The sequence below is a fragment of the Nicotiana tomentosiformis genome, chromosome 8 (genome assembly GCF_000390325.3).
Source record: "Nicotiana tomentosiformis chromosome 8, ASM39032v3, whole genome shotgun sequence".
Taxonomy (NCBI): domain Eukaryota; kingdom Viridiplantae; phylum Streptophyta; class Magnoliopsida; order Solanales; family Solanaceae; genus Nicotiana; species Nicotiana tomentosiformis.
The window spans coordinates 1593953-1610093 of record NC_090819.1 but is presented as its reverse complement, the minus strand read 5'-3'; the positions used below and the strand labels follow the sequence as shown (position 1 = coordinate 1610093).

At 37.7% G+C, this 16141-nt stretch overlaps 1 protein-coding gene across 1 annotated transcript; it reads right to left on the bottom strand.

Annotated features, from left to right (window-relative positions):
- Positions 1–361: 361 nt before the first annotated feature.
- On the bottom strand, positions 362–11747 carry LOC138896793 (uncharacterized). Its single transcript, XM_070182123.1, has 2 exons — positions 11255–11747; positions 362–474 (listed from the first exon to the last, which is right to left on the bottom strand). Exons 1-2 carry the CDS (start codon positions 11745–11747, stop codon positions 362–364), a joined length of 606 nt encoding a protein of 201 aa, XP_070038224.1.
- Positions 11748–16141: the final 4394 nt, after the last annotated feature.

The window sequence follows — 16141 nt, the reverse complement described above, 5'->3', positions numbered from 1 at the left end:
CACTGCACGCAAAGAATTCTAAAAGTGAAGACCGGTGCACTAAGCTCCCGCTATGCGCAGGGTCCGGGAAAAGGTCGGACCACAAGGGTCTATTGTACGCAACCTTACCCAGCATTTCTACAAAAGGATGTTTGTTCTGGTCACATGGCAGCAACTTTACAGGTTACACCAAGACTCCCCTTCACGCAAAGAATTCTGTGTTTGGATTTTGAGCCCCAAATATTCTCCTAGATGAGGATACAATGTTAACCCTCATACAGACATTGAGAAGAATCTAAATTATAGCATTATTAACCCACAAATAGAAAATGAAACATTAATCAATTCAGCAAATTCGGCTTCATTGGTTCCTGCTATCCTGTCAGGCCCAAGGTGAGCAGAAAGCGATTGGAAAACGTTCTAGTTCCCAGTTGCTATGAATTGCGGCTTTCTTTCTACTTGTAGTTTTCTTTCCATTGTCAACATAGTTAAAGCCTTTCAATTGCATTATTATAGCATAAATTACTTAATATATGTGGTGTTATCAGGAGGGTAGAAGGAAAGAAATGAATTTGTACTGCACAATTCTGGGCTCAAATTAATTATTGCAATCTATAACCAAATCACCAACTTTTCTCTCTCTTCTTCTCTCAAAGGGGTGGGAAAGAAAAGGAAGGGCTGATGTAAACTTCTCTCTTGTATACTGCTATTTATTCGTTGTTTCATTCTTTCCCTTTCCTTTCCAACTAAGTGACTCTTAATTTCAAAATCCACAGGCACTCTCATTTTGTAGAAGGGTACAGAATACTTCAAATAGGAAATAGTAGAGATAGACTAACTTACGTGAATCTTAGTGAAATTCGTGCAAACAAAACCCAATACGATTCATCACATTATCAATAAATGTCTTTAAACACTCCCATGCCCAAAAAAAGGGTCTAAGCAAATTGTTTATTCATCTCCAGCAAGACATTCATATATCTCTCAATTTACCAGACTGCACCTCAAACTATTGGGGCATGTAGCAACTAATTCTCAAGTTATATTAATTAACTAAAGGTTCAAAATTTTAGGCAAAAAAACTGATTTTATATATTAACCATAGGCAATATCCTAAAGTATTCAAATAGCAGGTTGTACATTAGCTAAAAAATAGTTATTAACTAGAAGCAAATCCTATGTGTCAAATAATAGACAAGTTATTTCTAGATACTTCAAATCCTATTAAATCGATGCAGATAAAACATGTAAAGCAGGTAATCTAGATAAACAGTTTAGAAAATCTAAATCTAAAGAACTGCAACAATAGAATCTTATATACTCCAGGGAAAATAAGAAAATTGGAAAAATGTAGCAAACCCAAGTAATAGCAACATAACTAGCACTGACCAGGAAAATACATTTTTTTAGATGTCTTGTCTTCTCTCTCCTCTCTCCTCTTTCTCTCTCTCTCTTCTAAAACAATAACAGCAACAACAATAACCCAGTAAAATTTCACTAATGGGGTCTAGAGAGGGTAGTGTGTACGCAGACCTTACCCCTACCCCGAAGGAGTAGAGAGGTTGTTTCCGAAAGACCCTTGGCTCAAGAAAACAAAAAGACAAAAGGACAAAACACTACAAGAAAAGTACTAATTACATGAGAATTTTATTCGCAGATAATACCTACGGATTTTCATGAGAAACATTAAAAATCCTAAATTTAAAATATTTGACTTGCGAAAAATATTTTCCTAGGCAAATCCGTAGGTAACTTTGGCGCCATTATGCGCCAAAATATTACCTAGTAAATTATCTGGGGAAACGAATTGACAAATACATATCCGTAAGAAAATTCGCAGGTAAACCAATAAAGAAAACGAAAAAAATTCCTATGTTAATCCGAAGGATAATCCCTAGGTAACGCAACATGCGAATTTAGTTGGGGATATTGTTTTGGGGATTTACCTGGGGATTTGCTTATTTGAGAAATTACTTGGGGATATTGTTGTTGCGGATTTAGCCGGGAATTATTTCTTGGGAACTTACTTGGGAATTCTCTTAGCTGGGGAATTACCTAGGGATGTTATTGCTGCGGATTTAGTTAGGGATATTTGCTTGGGATTTACCTGGGAATATTCTTACCTTGGGGAATTACCTCGAGATTTTGTCAAAGTGACTTTAGTTAGAATATTTTTCTTGGGAATTTACTTATTTGGGGAATTACATAGAGATTTTATTATTGTAATTTTGCTAGAAATTTATTCTTGGTGATATAGTTTGGGAGTTACCTAGAAATGTTATTACGTAAGAAATTAACTAGAGATTATTTGTGTGGATTTAGGCAAAAATTATTGTTTGATAATTTACTTGAGTACTTCATGATACAATTTTGATTGGGGATTTGTTGTTAGGATTTAGATAGAAATTTTATTGTTATTGTTTTAATTCGATATATGATGCTTGAAAATTTACCTGATGATTTTATAACTAGATATTTAAGTTTGAAATTTTTTGAAAACTTTTTAAAATGTTATTTGAAATTTTAAGAAGATATTATTTTAAATTTAAAAATTATATTCTTTCGAAAAGTTACAAAACTTAATATGTAAAAAATATCCGTAGAAATTAATGTTATCTATTATATTTTATCGATTTATGTGTAGGTAAATGTAAAAATGTTGATCCTATATAAAACTTATAGATGTATACATGTTTGGATTGAACATTATAAGGCATTAAGAACTCAATAATAAAATAATTATCACAAAGCTAGTTATTTTAAGAATTAAAAATTTAATATCACTAATATATAGGACATGATAAAGCTAGGATACAACTACATGTGACATATTTCAGCTAATATCTTCAAAAAATATACTAAATGTAACTGAATGATTGAAAAATATTTACATTTAATTTCTTAGCAGTGAAAATTATGTTACATTTATAAAAATGTAACTAATTTTTATTAACTTTCTATCTTAAGTTTGTCATTTATTTCACATGTATTTAATAAGATAAAATTTAATTATATTTTGTATAAAATGATGCAGTTTGAGATTGTATTGAAACTTAATTGAGTGATCTTATGATTCTACTTTCTAACATCATCTCTTGATTAGGTTTTAGCATTATTAAAATCGCTTAATCACGTATACTTTATTAGGATTAGCAAAATAATTCTTACTAATTATCATGTACAATGTGTTTAATTCTTGTTAATTAATATATTTTTATGTAAAAAAAGAAATTAATATGTTAATCGAGAATATAAATGAATTTTAGAAAAATAACAAAAAGATATTAAATTTAAAAGTAATATGAACATAATTTGCTATTACTGGGAGAAGAGTGTTTCATTGTTTTGCGGAATCCTTAATTAATGTATCCTTTTACAAAATAAAAAAATAAAAACTATAAAATAAGAAGCAAGCATTAGTAAGTAAATAGTACTACATTGGAAAGTGAGAATGGGCTTTCTAGCTGTAAGGTTGGCTTGTGGTTTATATTAATGTAATAATCCTAACAGTAAAAAAAATTAAGAGAGCCTGAATATTCAAGGCTTGAGTTATATATAGATTTAGAGGAACTACTAGTTAGGAACGAGTAAAAATAATATATATCGTTGGTGCAATATAATATTAAGCGTGGGGTATATATTATAGTATATACGAAAAACATATATGTGGAGAGTTGAATTAATAAAATATATATAAATAATATGATAGTAATTTTAATTTATCGTCTAAAGATTTCGACACATACACTTGACCATTTACATGGAGATTTACTTACAGCTATTTCTCTATCAAAATCCACAAGAAAACTCCTAAGTTTCATTATTGATTTACCAAAATTTCATGCGAATATTTTGAATTTCCAATGGAAAAATCCGCAAGTAATTTACGTGCGAATTTAAAACCCTAGGTAATTTACATGCGGATTCAAAATTTCCAAGTAACTTACCTGTGGATTTTTAAAATTCGCAAGTAATAATTAACTACGAATGTTTTTCCATCGAAATCTTTTCGGAAGGAAAATCCGTAGGAAACTTATTTTCTTGCGAATTTTCCTATATAATCCCCAGTAAAATCCCAATGTAATACGTGATTTTCTTGTAGTGAAAGAAGACAATATTAGTATCACCACAGCAATCATAGGAAAATAGGAACACCATGAAATCCAGAAGAAAGATGCAAAGCAAAAGAAGACAATATTAGTATTACCACTGTAATCATAGGAAAAATAGGAATACCATAAAATAATATTAGTATCTCTCTTCTCAAACATGTTGTGTAAATCTTCACCGGTGATTTCAAGCTATGGGGGAAAGAACTTTCTTCACGTGTCACGACCCGAAATTTTCACCTTCGGGACCGTGATGGCGCCTAACATTTCACTTGCTAGGCAAGCCAACGTTAAAATAATTTTATCCATTTTAAAATAATTTTAAATTAATTAATAATAAAGGAACAAATGCGGAAGTAAAGTCTGAAATGTAGTGAATAATCCATAAAAATAGTGATATCTAAATACCATCCCAGAATTGGTATCACAAGTGCACGAGCTTCTAGAATAATACAAATAAGGGTCTAAATAAAATAAAATTGCCTGAAAGTAACCACACAGCTAAAGTAAAGTTAACGGGGACTTCAGAACTGCAGACGATGTGCAGTTATACCTCAAGTCTCCTCTGGGTAGCTGAAATCCGAGTAAGTCTATGATACACCGCTGGGACCAACTCCGAAATCTGCACAAGAAGTGCAGAGTATAGTATCAGTACAACCGACCCCATGTACTGGTAAGTGTTGAGCCTAACCTCGACGAAGTAGTGACGAGGCTAAGGCAGGTCACTTACATTAACATGTACGCAATAATAGTAATAACAACAATAATAGAAATAAATCAGGTAGTTCATTTTAACTGTTGAAGTCAACTAAGCAGTCATAATCAATTATTATTTTCATCAATTTTCGTTGTAGAGTGCAACCCGCTCTCACAATTTATTCATATTCAATTCTGTTGCGGCGTGCAACCCGCTCCTCCAATATAGACTTTTGAATAAGTCTGTTGCGGTGTATAACCCGATCCCCCAATATAAACTTTAAAATAAGTCTGTTGCGGCGTGCAACTCGATCCCCCAATATGGACTTTTAAATAAGTCTGTTGCGGCGTGCAACTCAATCCTCCAATATATTCATTTCAATCAATTTTGTTGCAGCGTACAACCCACTCATCCAATATATTCATTTACCAATTCTTATAAAAGAAATTGCTCCAATAAATGTAACAATTAATATGAAATTATAAGACAACAAGTATACAATAATTATGATTTAATTATGAAACAAAAAATGATAAATAATAATTTATTATGGAAATCAGGGAGAAAATAGGCGGTTTAATATTTAATATGCTAAATGTCAAGTAGTAATTAAGACACATAAATCAAATAAGCATGTAATAATTATTGCAGGAATTCAAGAATTAATAGTTGACAAAGAATAAGAGAAAAATAATTATTATAACAATTAATTCATGCCTTAAAATAATTTAAGATGTTTAAATAATTAAGCAACCAATTAAATTGACAAAGTATAGGCACTCGTCACCTTGCCTATACATCGTTGCACATGAAATTCACATAGCAAATAATTCAGGGGTTCTATTCCCTCAAGTCAAGGTTAACCACGACACTTACATCGCTTCGCAACCAAATTTCAAGTTTCCAATACACCCTTGCCTCGCGAATTAGTGTCTGAAATCCTTAAATCTAGTCATAAATAATTTAATATCTTCAATACAAATCGTAGGAATTAATTCAATATGAATTTATTAATTTTCCGGATAAAATCCGAAATTCATTTTAAAATTGACAGTGGGGCCCACGTCTCAAATCTCGGAAAATTTTACGAAATCCGAACACCCGTTCCGAGACGAGTCCAACCATTTAAAAATTATCAAATTCCGACGTCAAATGGACCTTCAAATCTTAAATTTTCGTTTTTGAAAAGTTATACAAAAATCTGATTTTTCTTCCATAAGTTCACGGATTCATGATATAAATGAGTATGGAATCATGAAATATAATCAATATAGGATATGTAACACTTACCCCAATGTTTTCCCGTAAAAATCACCCAAAATTTGTCTTACCCGAGCTCAAAATGGAAAATGGTGGAAAATGGGTCGAAATCCCATTTCCAGAACTTAAGTTCTGTTTGCCTAGATTTTTACTCATCGCGATCGCGAAAATTCGTTCGCGATCGCGTAGAACAACTTCTGCCCAAGTCCATTTTACTCTTCGTGATCGCGGATAATTCTTTGCGATCGCGAAGCACATTTTGGCTGCCCAGATTATTAACTCTACGCGATCGCGTAAATGGACATGCGATCGCAGAGCACATTTTCTCAGCCTTACGCGATCGCGTACTAACTTGTGCGATCGCGTAGCACAAATTTGGTGCTTCTGCTTCTTCCTCATTCCTTCTTCGCGAACATGACTTTGCCCACGCGTTCGCGGTGCCTTAGCTTTTTCAACTGTGCGATCGCGTACAATACTATGCGATCGCATAGTACAAATTTTCATAAGTGCTCAACAAGCTACGCGATCGCGATTAAGGAAACCAGAACTCGAAAATACCAGATTTTTCAAAAGTTCAAATGGTCCGTAGGCTATTCGAAACTCACCCGAGCCCTCGGGACCAAACATGCACACAAGTCCAAATATCTCATACGAACTCGCTCGAGCGATCAAAATACCAATTTAACACCTAGAATTACGAATCGGGCATCAAAGCAAAGCAAAATTTTCAAGAAAACTTTAAAACTTCTATTTTTACAACCGAACGTCCGAATCACGTCAATTCAACTCCGTTTCTCACCAAATTCGACAAACAATTCATAAATATTATAGTGGACCTATAACGGGCTCCGGAACCAAAATACGGACCTGGTGTCAATAAATCCAATATCAGTAAATTCTTAAAATCATTAAATTTTCAAACTTTTAATTTTTCATCAAAATTTCATATCTCGTGCTAAGGACCTCAGAATTTGATTTCGGGTATACGCCCAAGTCCCAAATCATGATACGGACCTACATGAACTGTCAAAATACTGATCCGAGTCTGTTTGCTCAAAATATTGACCAAAGTCAACTCAATTTAGTTTTAAAGCTCTATTTCACATTTTAATCCATTCTTTCACATAAAAACTTTCCGGAAAAATATACGGACTGCGCACACAAGTCGAGGAATGATAAATAGTGCCTTTCGAGGCCTTAGAACACATAATTAATTATTAAATTTAAAGATGACCTTTTGGGTCATTACATTCTCCACCTCTAAAACAAACGTTCGTCCTCGAACGGAGTTAGAAAAAGTACCTGAGATGGTGAAAAGGTGTGGATATTTACTCCGCATGTCCGAATCAAACTCCCATTTAGATGCTTCTACCGATTGACCTCTCAATTGCACCTAAACTAAAGGATAACTCTTAGACCTCAACTGTCGGACTTGCCGGGCTAGAATAGCTACCGGCTCCTCCTCATATGTCAAATCTTTGTCCAATTGGACTGAGCTGAAATCTAACACATGGGACGGATCACCATAATATTTCCGGAGCTTAGACACATGGAACACCAGATGAACCGCTGATAAACTAGGTGGTAATGCAAGCCTGTAGGCTACTTCACCCACCCTTTCAAGAATTTCAAAGGGTCCAATATACCTAGGGCTCAACTTGCTCCACTTTCTGAATATCATTACACCCTTCATACGTGAAACCCGGAGCAATACTCTCTCTCCCACCATGAATGCAATGTAATGAACTTTACGGTCGGTATAATGCTTTTGCCTAGACTAAGTTGTACGAAGTCAATCCTGAATAACCTTGACCTTATCCAAGGCATCCTGTACCAAATCGGTGCCCAACAACCGAGCCTCTCCCGGTTCAAACCAACCAACTGGCGATCGACATCGCCTTCCGTATAATGCCTCATATGGAGCCATCTGAATGCTCGACTGGTAGCTATTATTATAAGCAAACTCCGCAAGTGACAAGAATTGATCCCAAGAACCTCCAAAGTCTATAACACAAGCGCGAAGCATATCTTCCAATATCTCAATAGTGCGCTCCGACTGTCCATCTGTCTGTGGATGAAATGTTGTACTCAACTCAATCTGTGTGCCTAAATCATGTTGTACAACCCTCCATAAGTGTGAGGTAAACTGCGTACCTCGATCTAAAATAATAGACACGGGCACACCATGAAGGCGGAAAATCTCACGAATGTAAATTTCAGCTAACCTCTCTGAAGGATAGATGACTGCCACTGGAATGAAATGTGCTAACTTGGTCAACCTGTCCACAATGACCCAACGTGAGTCAAATTTTCTCTGAGTCCGTGGGAGCCCAACTATAAAATCCATAGTGATACGCTCCCATTTCCACTCAGGAATTTCTAAATTCTGAAGCAAACCACCAGGTCTCTGATGCTCGTACTTAACTTGCTGACAATTCAGACACCGAGCTACATATGAAACTATATCCCTTTTCATTATCCTCCAGCAATAATGTTGCCGCAAATATTGATACATTTTTGCGGTACCTAGATGAATAGAATACCTAAAACTGTGGGCCTCTTCCAGAATTAATTCACGAAGCCCATCCACATTAGGCACACGAATACGACCCTGTATTCGCAGAACTCCATCTTCCTCCACAACAACCTGTTTGGCATCACCATGCCGCACCGTGTCCTTAAGGACAAGTAAATGAGGATCATCATACTGTCTCTCTCTGATGCACTCATATAAGAAAGACTGAGCGACTGTGCAAGCTAGAATCCGACTGGGTTTTGAAATATCTAACCTCACGAACTGATTAGCCAAAGTCTAAACATCTGCAGCTAATGGCCTCTCACAAACCAGAATATACGCAAGACTACCCATACTCACAACCTTTCTACTCAAAGCATCGCCCACTACATTGGCCTTTCCGAGGTGATACAAAATGGTGTCTTTCAACAATTCCACCTATCTTCTCTACCTCAAATTAAGATCTTTTTGTTTGAACAGATACTGAAGGCTACGATGATCAGTAAATACCTCACACGAGACACCGTAGAGGTAATGCCTCCAAATCTTCAGCGCATAAATAATGGCTGCCAATTCTAAGTCATGAACAAGATAATTCTTCTCGTGAACTTTCAATTATCGTGACGCGTATGCAATCGCCCTGCCATCTTGCATTAGTACTGCACCAAGCCCAATGTGAGATGCATCACAATATACCGTATAAGATCCTGAACCTGTGGGTAATACCAATACTGGCGCTGTAGTCAAAGCAATCTTGAGCTTCTGAAAGCTCAACTCACACTCATATGACCATCTGAATGGGACACCATTTTGGGTCAGTCTGGTCAATGGGCTTGCTATAGATGAAAACCCTTCCATGAACCAACGATAATAACCTGCCAAACCCAGGAAACTCTGAATCTCTGTAACTGAAGTAGGTCTGAACAGACTCAATCTTCTTAGGATCCACATTTATGCCTTCTGTCGATACAACACGCCCCAAAAAGGCAACTGAGTCTAACCAAAATTCACATTTTAAAAATTTGGCATATAACTGGTTATTCTCCAGTGTGAAGCACACTCCGAAGATGCGGCTCATGCTCCTCTCGACTACTGGAGTAAATCAAGATATCATCAATGAATACAACCACAAAAAAATCCAAATAGGGCTTGAACACCCGATTCATCAAATCCATAAATGTTGCTGGGGTATTTGTCAACCCAAATGACATCACTGGGAATTCGTAATACCCATACCGAGTCCGAAAAGCTGTCTTAGGGACATCAAATGCCCTAATTTTCAACTGATGGTAACTAGACCTCAAATCGATCTTCGAAAATACCTTGGCACCCTGAAACTGATCAAATAAATCATCAATTCTTGGCAGCGGATATTTGTTCTTAATAGTAGCTTTGTTCAACTGTCGATAATCTATACACATGCGCATTGAACCGTCTTTCTTCTTAACAAATAATACTGGGGCACCCCAGGGCGAGACACTGGTCTAATGAATCCCTAATCAAGCAAGTCTTGTAACTGCTCCTTCAATTCTTTCAACTCCAACGGGGCCATATGGTATGGTGGAATAGAAATGGGCTGAGTGCCCGGAGCCAAATCAATACAGAAGTCAATATTTCTGTCGGGTGGCATCCCCTGCAAATCTGCAGGAAATACTTCTGAAAATTCACGAACAATTGGTACTGAGTCCATAGAAGGAACATCTGTACCGGGATCGCGAATATAAGCCAAATAGGCTAGACACCCTTTCTCGACCATACACCGAGCTTTCATATAAGAAATAACCCTGCTAGTAGAATGACTAGGAGTTCCTTTCCACTCTAACTGAGGTACCCCGAAATGGCTAGGGTCACTGTCTTGGCATGACAATCTAATATAGCATGATAAGGTGACAGTCAATCCATACCCAAGATGACATAAAAATCTACCATATCAAGAAGTAGAAGATCCACACTAGTCTCAAGACTACCAATAGTTTCCACACACAAATGATAGACATGATCTACTACAATAGAGTCTCCCACCAGTGTAGATACACACACAGAAGCACTCAGAGAATCATAAGGCATTACCAAATATGAAGTAAAATAGGAGGACACGTAGGAATAAGTAGATCTTGGATCAAATAGAACTGAAGCATCTCTATGAAAACTGGAATAATACTTGTGATCACAGCATCAGATGACTCGACCTCAGGCCTAGCTGGAAAAGCAAAAAATCGGGGCTGGGCCCTACCACTCTAAACTGTGTCTCTAGGACGACCTCTAACTGCTAGCCTCCACCTCTAACGGTCTGACCTCCACATCTAATGGCCTGACCTCCACCTCTACTTGTCTGACCCCTACCTCTAGCTGGCTGAGTAGGCGGTGAAGCAACTGGTGCCGGTATGATGGCACAAGAATCTTGCCGAGATCTGTTACTCGACAACCTAGGGCAATACCTCCTAATGTGACCAATACTCCCACACTCATAACACCCACCCTGATGTCGTGGCTGCTGAAGCTGAAGCTGACCCGAACGGGCCGGATAACCGCTGTCGTGACTCTGGAGTGGTGGTGTACTGATAGGAGCTGAATGTGCACTAAATGCCGGCTGCCTAGAGTAAGGCATAATAGGACCGTGACTCCCTGAAGCACCGGGAGATGCCTGAAGTGCTGAATAAAACGGTTTGGGAGGATGACCCCTATCAAAATTACCCCTGCCTCCAAGCGAGGCACCACTAAAACCACCGAACTGACGAGGCCTCTTATCATACCTCAGCCATCTCTCATGTGCAAGAACCATCTCGACCTTCCTCGCGATATTAACAGCCGCCTGAAAGGAAATCTCACTTCTGGTCTCCTTGGCCATCTGAAGCTTGATAGGGTGAGTGAGTCCCTCAATAAACCTCCTCACTCTCTCTTCCTCAGTAGGTAGTAAAAGGAGAGCATGACGGGCTAAATCTATAAAATGGGACTCATATAGAGTAACAGTCATACTGCCCTGATGTAGACACACAAATTGCTTGCGGTGATCCTCTTTCAGTGTGATAGGAAGGAACTTCTCCAGAAATAGCTGAGAGAACTGCTCCCAGTTAAGTGCAGGCAATCCAACTGGTCCGGTCAATATATAATCTCTCAACCGCTTGTTGGCGGAACCCTTCATCTGAAATACAGCAAAATCAACCCCATTGGTCTCAACTATACCCATGTTCCACAGCACCTCATGGCAGCGGTCAAGATAATCCTGTGGGTCCTCAGAAGGTGTACCACTGAAGTGAACTGGAAAGAGCTTAGTAAACTTATCCAGTCTTAATAAGGCCTCAAAATACATGGCGGGCCTACCACACGTCTGTGCCGCAACAACTAGCTGAACTACCCCAACTGGCGGGACTGCTGGAGCCTAATTCTGGGGAGTCATCTGTTCCAGAGTGGGAATAGTGGGAGTTTGTGCTCCTCCCCCAGCTTGTGAGACGGCTGATGCCACTGTAAATGTACCATTCTGGGCCACGCCCTCCATAAGACTCACCAAACGGACTAGAGCGTCCTAAAGTACTGGAGTAACTATGAACCCTTCCGGAACCTGGACTGGTCCAACCGATACAGTCTGAATTGGAACCCCCTCTTGAAGGCCCACCTGAGGTTCTACAACAGGTGATGTTGCTCGAGCTCTAGACTGAGTTCTACCTCTGCCTTGGCCTTTAGCATGACCTCTACCCATCGCCATAGTTTCCACCGGGGGCTCTGGTCCCTGTCCATCGGTAGATGTATTACGTGTTCTTACCATCTGTGAGAGAATAAGAGTAGAATGGTTCAATCATCGATAATAGAATAAAATCGCATGACAGAATAAGAAAGAAGTGATATTGTTCCTAAACTTCATAGCCTCTGAAAGATAAGTGCAGACGTCTCCGTACCGATCCTTCAGACTCTACTAAGTTTGCTCGTGACTCGTGAGACCTATGTAACCTAGTGCTCTGATACCAACTGTCATGATCCGACATTCCCAACTTCGGGACCGTGATGGCGCCTAAAATTTCACTTGCTATGAAAACCAAAGTTAGAATAATTTTATCCATTTTAAAACAATTTTAAATTAATTAATAATAAAGGAACAAATGCGGAAGTAAAGTCTGAAATGTAGTGAATAATATATAAAAATAGTGATCTCTAAATACCATCCCAGAATTGGTGTCACAAGCGCACGAGCTTCTAGAATAATACAAATAAGGGTCTGAATAAAATAAAGTTGTTTGAAAGCAACCACACAGCTAAAGTAAAGTAGACTGGGACTTCAGAACTGCGGACGCTGTGCAGTTATACCTCAAGTCTCCTCTGGGTAGCTGAAATCCGAGCAAGTCTATGATACGCCGCTGGGACCAACTCCGAAATCTACACAAGAAGTGCAGAGTGTAGTATCAGTACAACCGACCCCATGTACTAGTAAGTGCTGAGCCTAACCTCGACGAAGTAGTGACGAGGCTAAGGGAAGTCACTTACATTAACCTGTACGTAATAATAGTAATAACAATAATAATAGAAATAAATCAGGTAATTCATTTGAATAGTTGAAACCAACTCAGTAGTCATAACCAATTATTATTTCCATCAATTTCTTTTGAAGCGTGCAACCCGCTCCCACAATATATTCATATTCAATTCTGTTGCGGCGTGCAACCCGATCCCCCAATATATTCATTTCAATCAATTTTATTGTGGCGTGCAACCCATTCCTCCAATATAGACTTTTGAATAAGTCTGTTGCGGCGTGCAACCCGATCCCCCAAAATGGACTTTTAAATAAGTCTGTTGCAGCGTGCAACCCGATCTCCCAATATATTCATTTCAATCAATTCTGTTGTGGCGTACAACCCGCTCCTCCAATATAGACTTTTGAATAAGTCTGTTATGGCGTGTAACCCGATCCCCCAATATGGACTTTTAAATAAGTTTGTTGCGGCGTGCAACCCGATCCCCCAATATGGACTTTTAAATAAGTCTGTTGCGGCGTGCAACTCGATCCCCCAATATATTCATTTCAATCAATTATGTTGCGGCGTGCAACCCGCTCCTCCAATATATTCATTTACCAATTCTTATAAAAGAAATTGCCCCAATAAATGCAACAATTCATATGAAATTATAGGACAACAAGCATACAATAATTATGATTTAATTATGAAACAAACAATGACAAATAGCAATTTATTATGGAAATCACGGAGAAAATATGCAGTTTAATATTTAATATGCTAAATTTCAAGTAAAAATTAAGACACATAAATCAAATAAGCATGTAACAATTATTGCAGGAATTCAAGAATTAATAGTTAACAAAGAATAGGAGAAAAATAATTATTATAATAATTAATTCGTGTCTTAAAACAATTTAAGATGTTTAAATAATTAAGCAACCAATTAAATTGACAAAGTATGGGCACTTGTCACCTTGCCTATACATCGTTGCATATGAAATTTACATAGCAAATAATTCAGGAGTTCTATTTCCTCAAGTCAAGGTTAACCACGACACTTACTTCACTTCGCAACCAAATTGCAAGTTTTCCATACACCCTTGCCTCGCGCATTAGTGTCCGAAATCCTCAAATCTAGTCATAAATAATTCAATATCTTCAATAAAAATCGTAGGAATTAATTCCATATGAATTTACTAATTTTTCGGATAAAATCCGAAATTCATTTTAAAATCGACAGTGGAGCCCACGTCTCAAATCTCGAAAAATTTTACGAAATCCGAACAGCCATTCCGAGACGAGACCGACCATACAAAAATTATCAAATTCCGACGTCAAATGGACCTTTAAATCTTAAATTTTTGTTTTTGGAAAGTTTTACAAAAATCTAATTTTTCTTCTATAAATTCACGAATTCATGAAATAAATGAGTATGGAATCATGAAATATAATCAATATAGGATAAGGAATACTTACCCAAATGTTTTCCCGTGAAAATCGCCCAAAAATCATCTTACCCGAGCTCAAAATCGAAAATGGTAGAAAATGGGTCGAAATCCCATTTCGAGAACTGAAGTTCTGTTTGCCCAGGTCCATTTTACTCTTCACGGTCGCGGATAATTCTTTGTGATCGCGAAGCACATTTTAGCTCCCCGGATTATTAACTCTACGCGATCGCATAAATGAACATGGGATCGCAGAGCATATTTTCTCAGCCTTACGTGATCGCGTACTAACTTATGCGATCGCATAGCACAAATTTGGTGCTTCCACTTCTGTCTCATTCGTTCTCCGCACACGCGGCTTTGCCCACGCGTTTGCGGTGCCTTAGATTTTCCAACTATGCGATCGCACACAATACTATGTGATTGTATAGTACAAATTTTCATCAGTGCTCAACAAGCCTTCGCCTTCGCAATCGCGGATGAAGCCACGCGATCGTGATTAAGGAAATCAGAACTGGAAATACCAGATTTTTCCAAAGTTCAAATGTTCGTAGGCTATCCGAAACTTACCCGAGTCCTTGGGGCTCCAAACCAAACATGCACACAAGTTCAAAAACCTCATACGAACTCGTTCGCACGATTAAAATACCAGTTTAACACCTAGAATTACGCATCGAGCACCAAATCGAAGGAAATTATGAAGAAAACTTTACAACTTCTATTTTCACAACCGAACATCCGAATCATGTCAATTCAACTCCGTTTCTCACCAAATTCGACAGACAAGTCATAAATATTCTAGTGGACCTATATCAGGCTCCGAAACCAAAATACGTACCCGGTGCCAATAAATCCAACATCAGTAAATTCTTAAAATCATTAAAGTTTCAAACTTTTAAATTTTCATCAAGATTCCATATCTCGGGCTAGGGACCTCGGAATTTGATTCTGGGAATACGCCCAAGTCCCAAATCACAATACGGACCTACCGAAATTGTCAAAACACTGATCCGAATTTGTTTATTTAAAATATTAACCAAAGTCAACTCAATTGAGTTTTAAAGCTCTATTTCACATTTTAATCCATTTTTTCACATAAAAACTTTTCCAAAAAATATAGGGACTGCGCACACAAGTCAAGAAATGATAAATAGTACTTTTCGAGGCCTTAGAACACAGAATTAATTATTAAATTTAAAAATGATCATTTGGGTCATCACATTCTCCACCTCTAAAACAAACGTTCTTCCTCGAACGAAGTTAGAAAAAGTACATGAGCTGGTGAAAAGGTGTGGATATTTACTCCGCATGTCCGACTCAGACTCCTGGGTAGATGTTTCTACCGGCTAACCTCTCCATTGCATCCGAACTAAAGGATAACTCTTAGACCTCAACTGTCGGACCTGTCGAGAATCATTTGAATTGGCAGGGAATCATGAAGGCCGAATTAGATGGTACACACTCATAGAAAGGAATAGGAGATTTACGAGCAGAATCTACATTGATGAAAAGAATCTGCGTTGGATTTGTGAATCTCTTGCTCTAGCATCCAGGGGTATAGGGAACTTATGTAGACATTGGGGAAGGAAGGTTCAAACATATATTTACAGAGTGTATCAGAACTTTAACAGTTATGGACGTTTTGTCAGAATCGAAACTTGAGTGGGAGATAGAAGCAAGGCAAT

What these genes read in the sequence shown, in the direction of transcription:
- LOC138896793 (XM_070182123.1), bottom strand. Translation starts at nt 11,747, where the DNA reads ATGGGTATAGTTGAGACCAATGGGGTTGATTTTGCTGTATTTCAGATG. An exon ending in TGCCTCGCTTGGAGGCAGGG is followed by an intron (nt 475 to 11,254) that starts GTAATTTTGATA and finishes TGCAATTGAAAG; the next exon opens with GCTTTAACTATGTTGACAAT.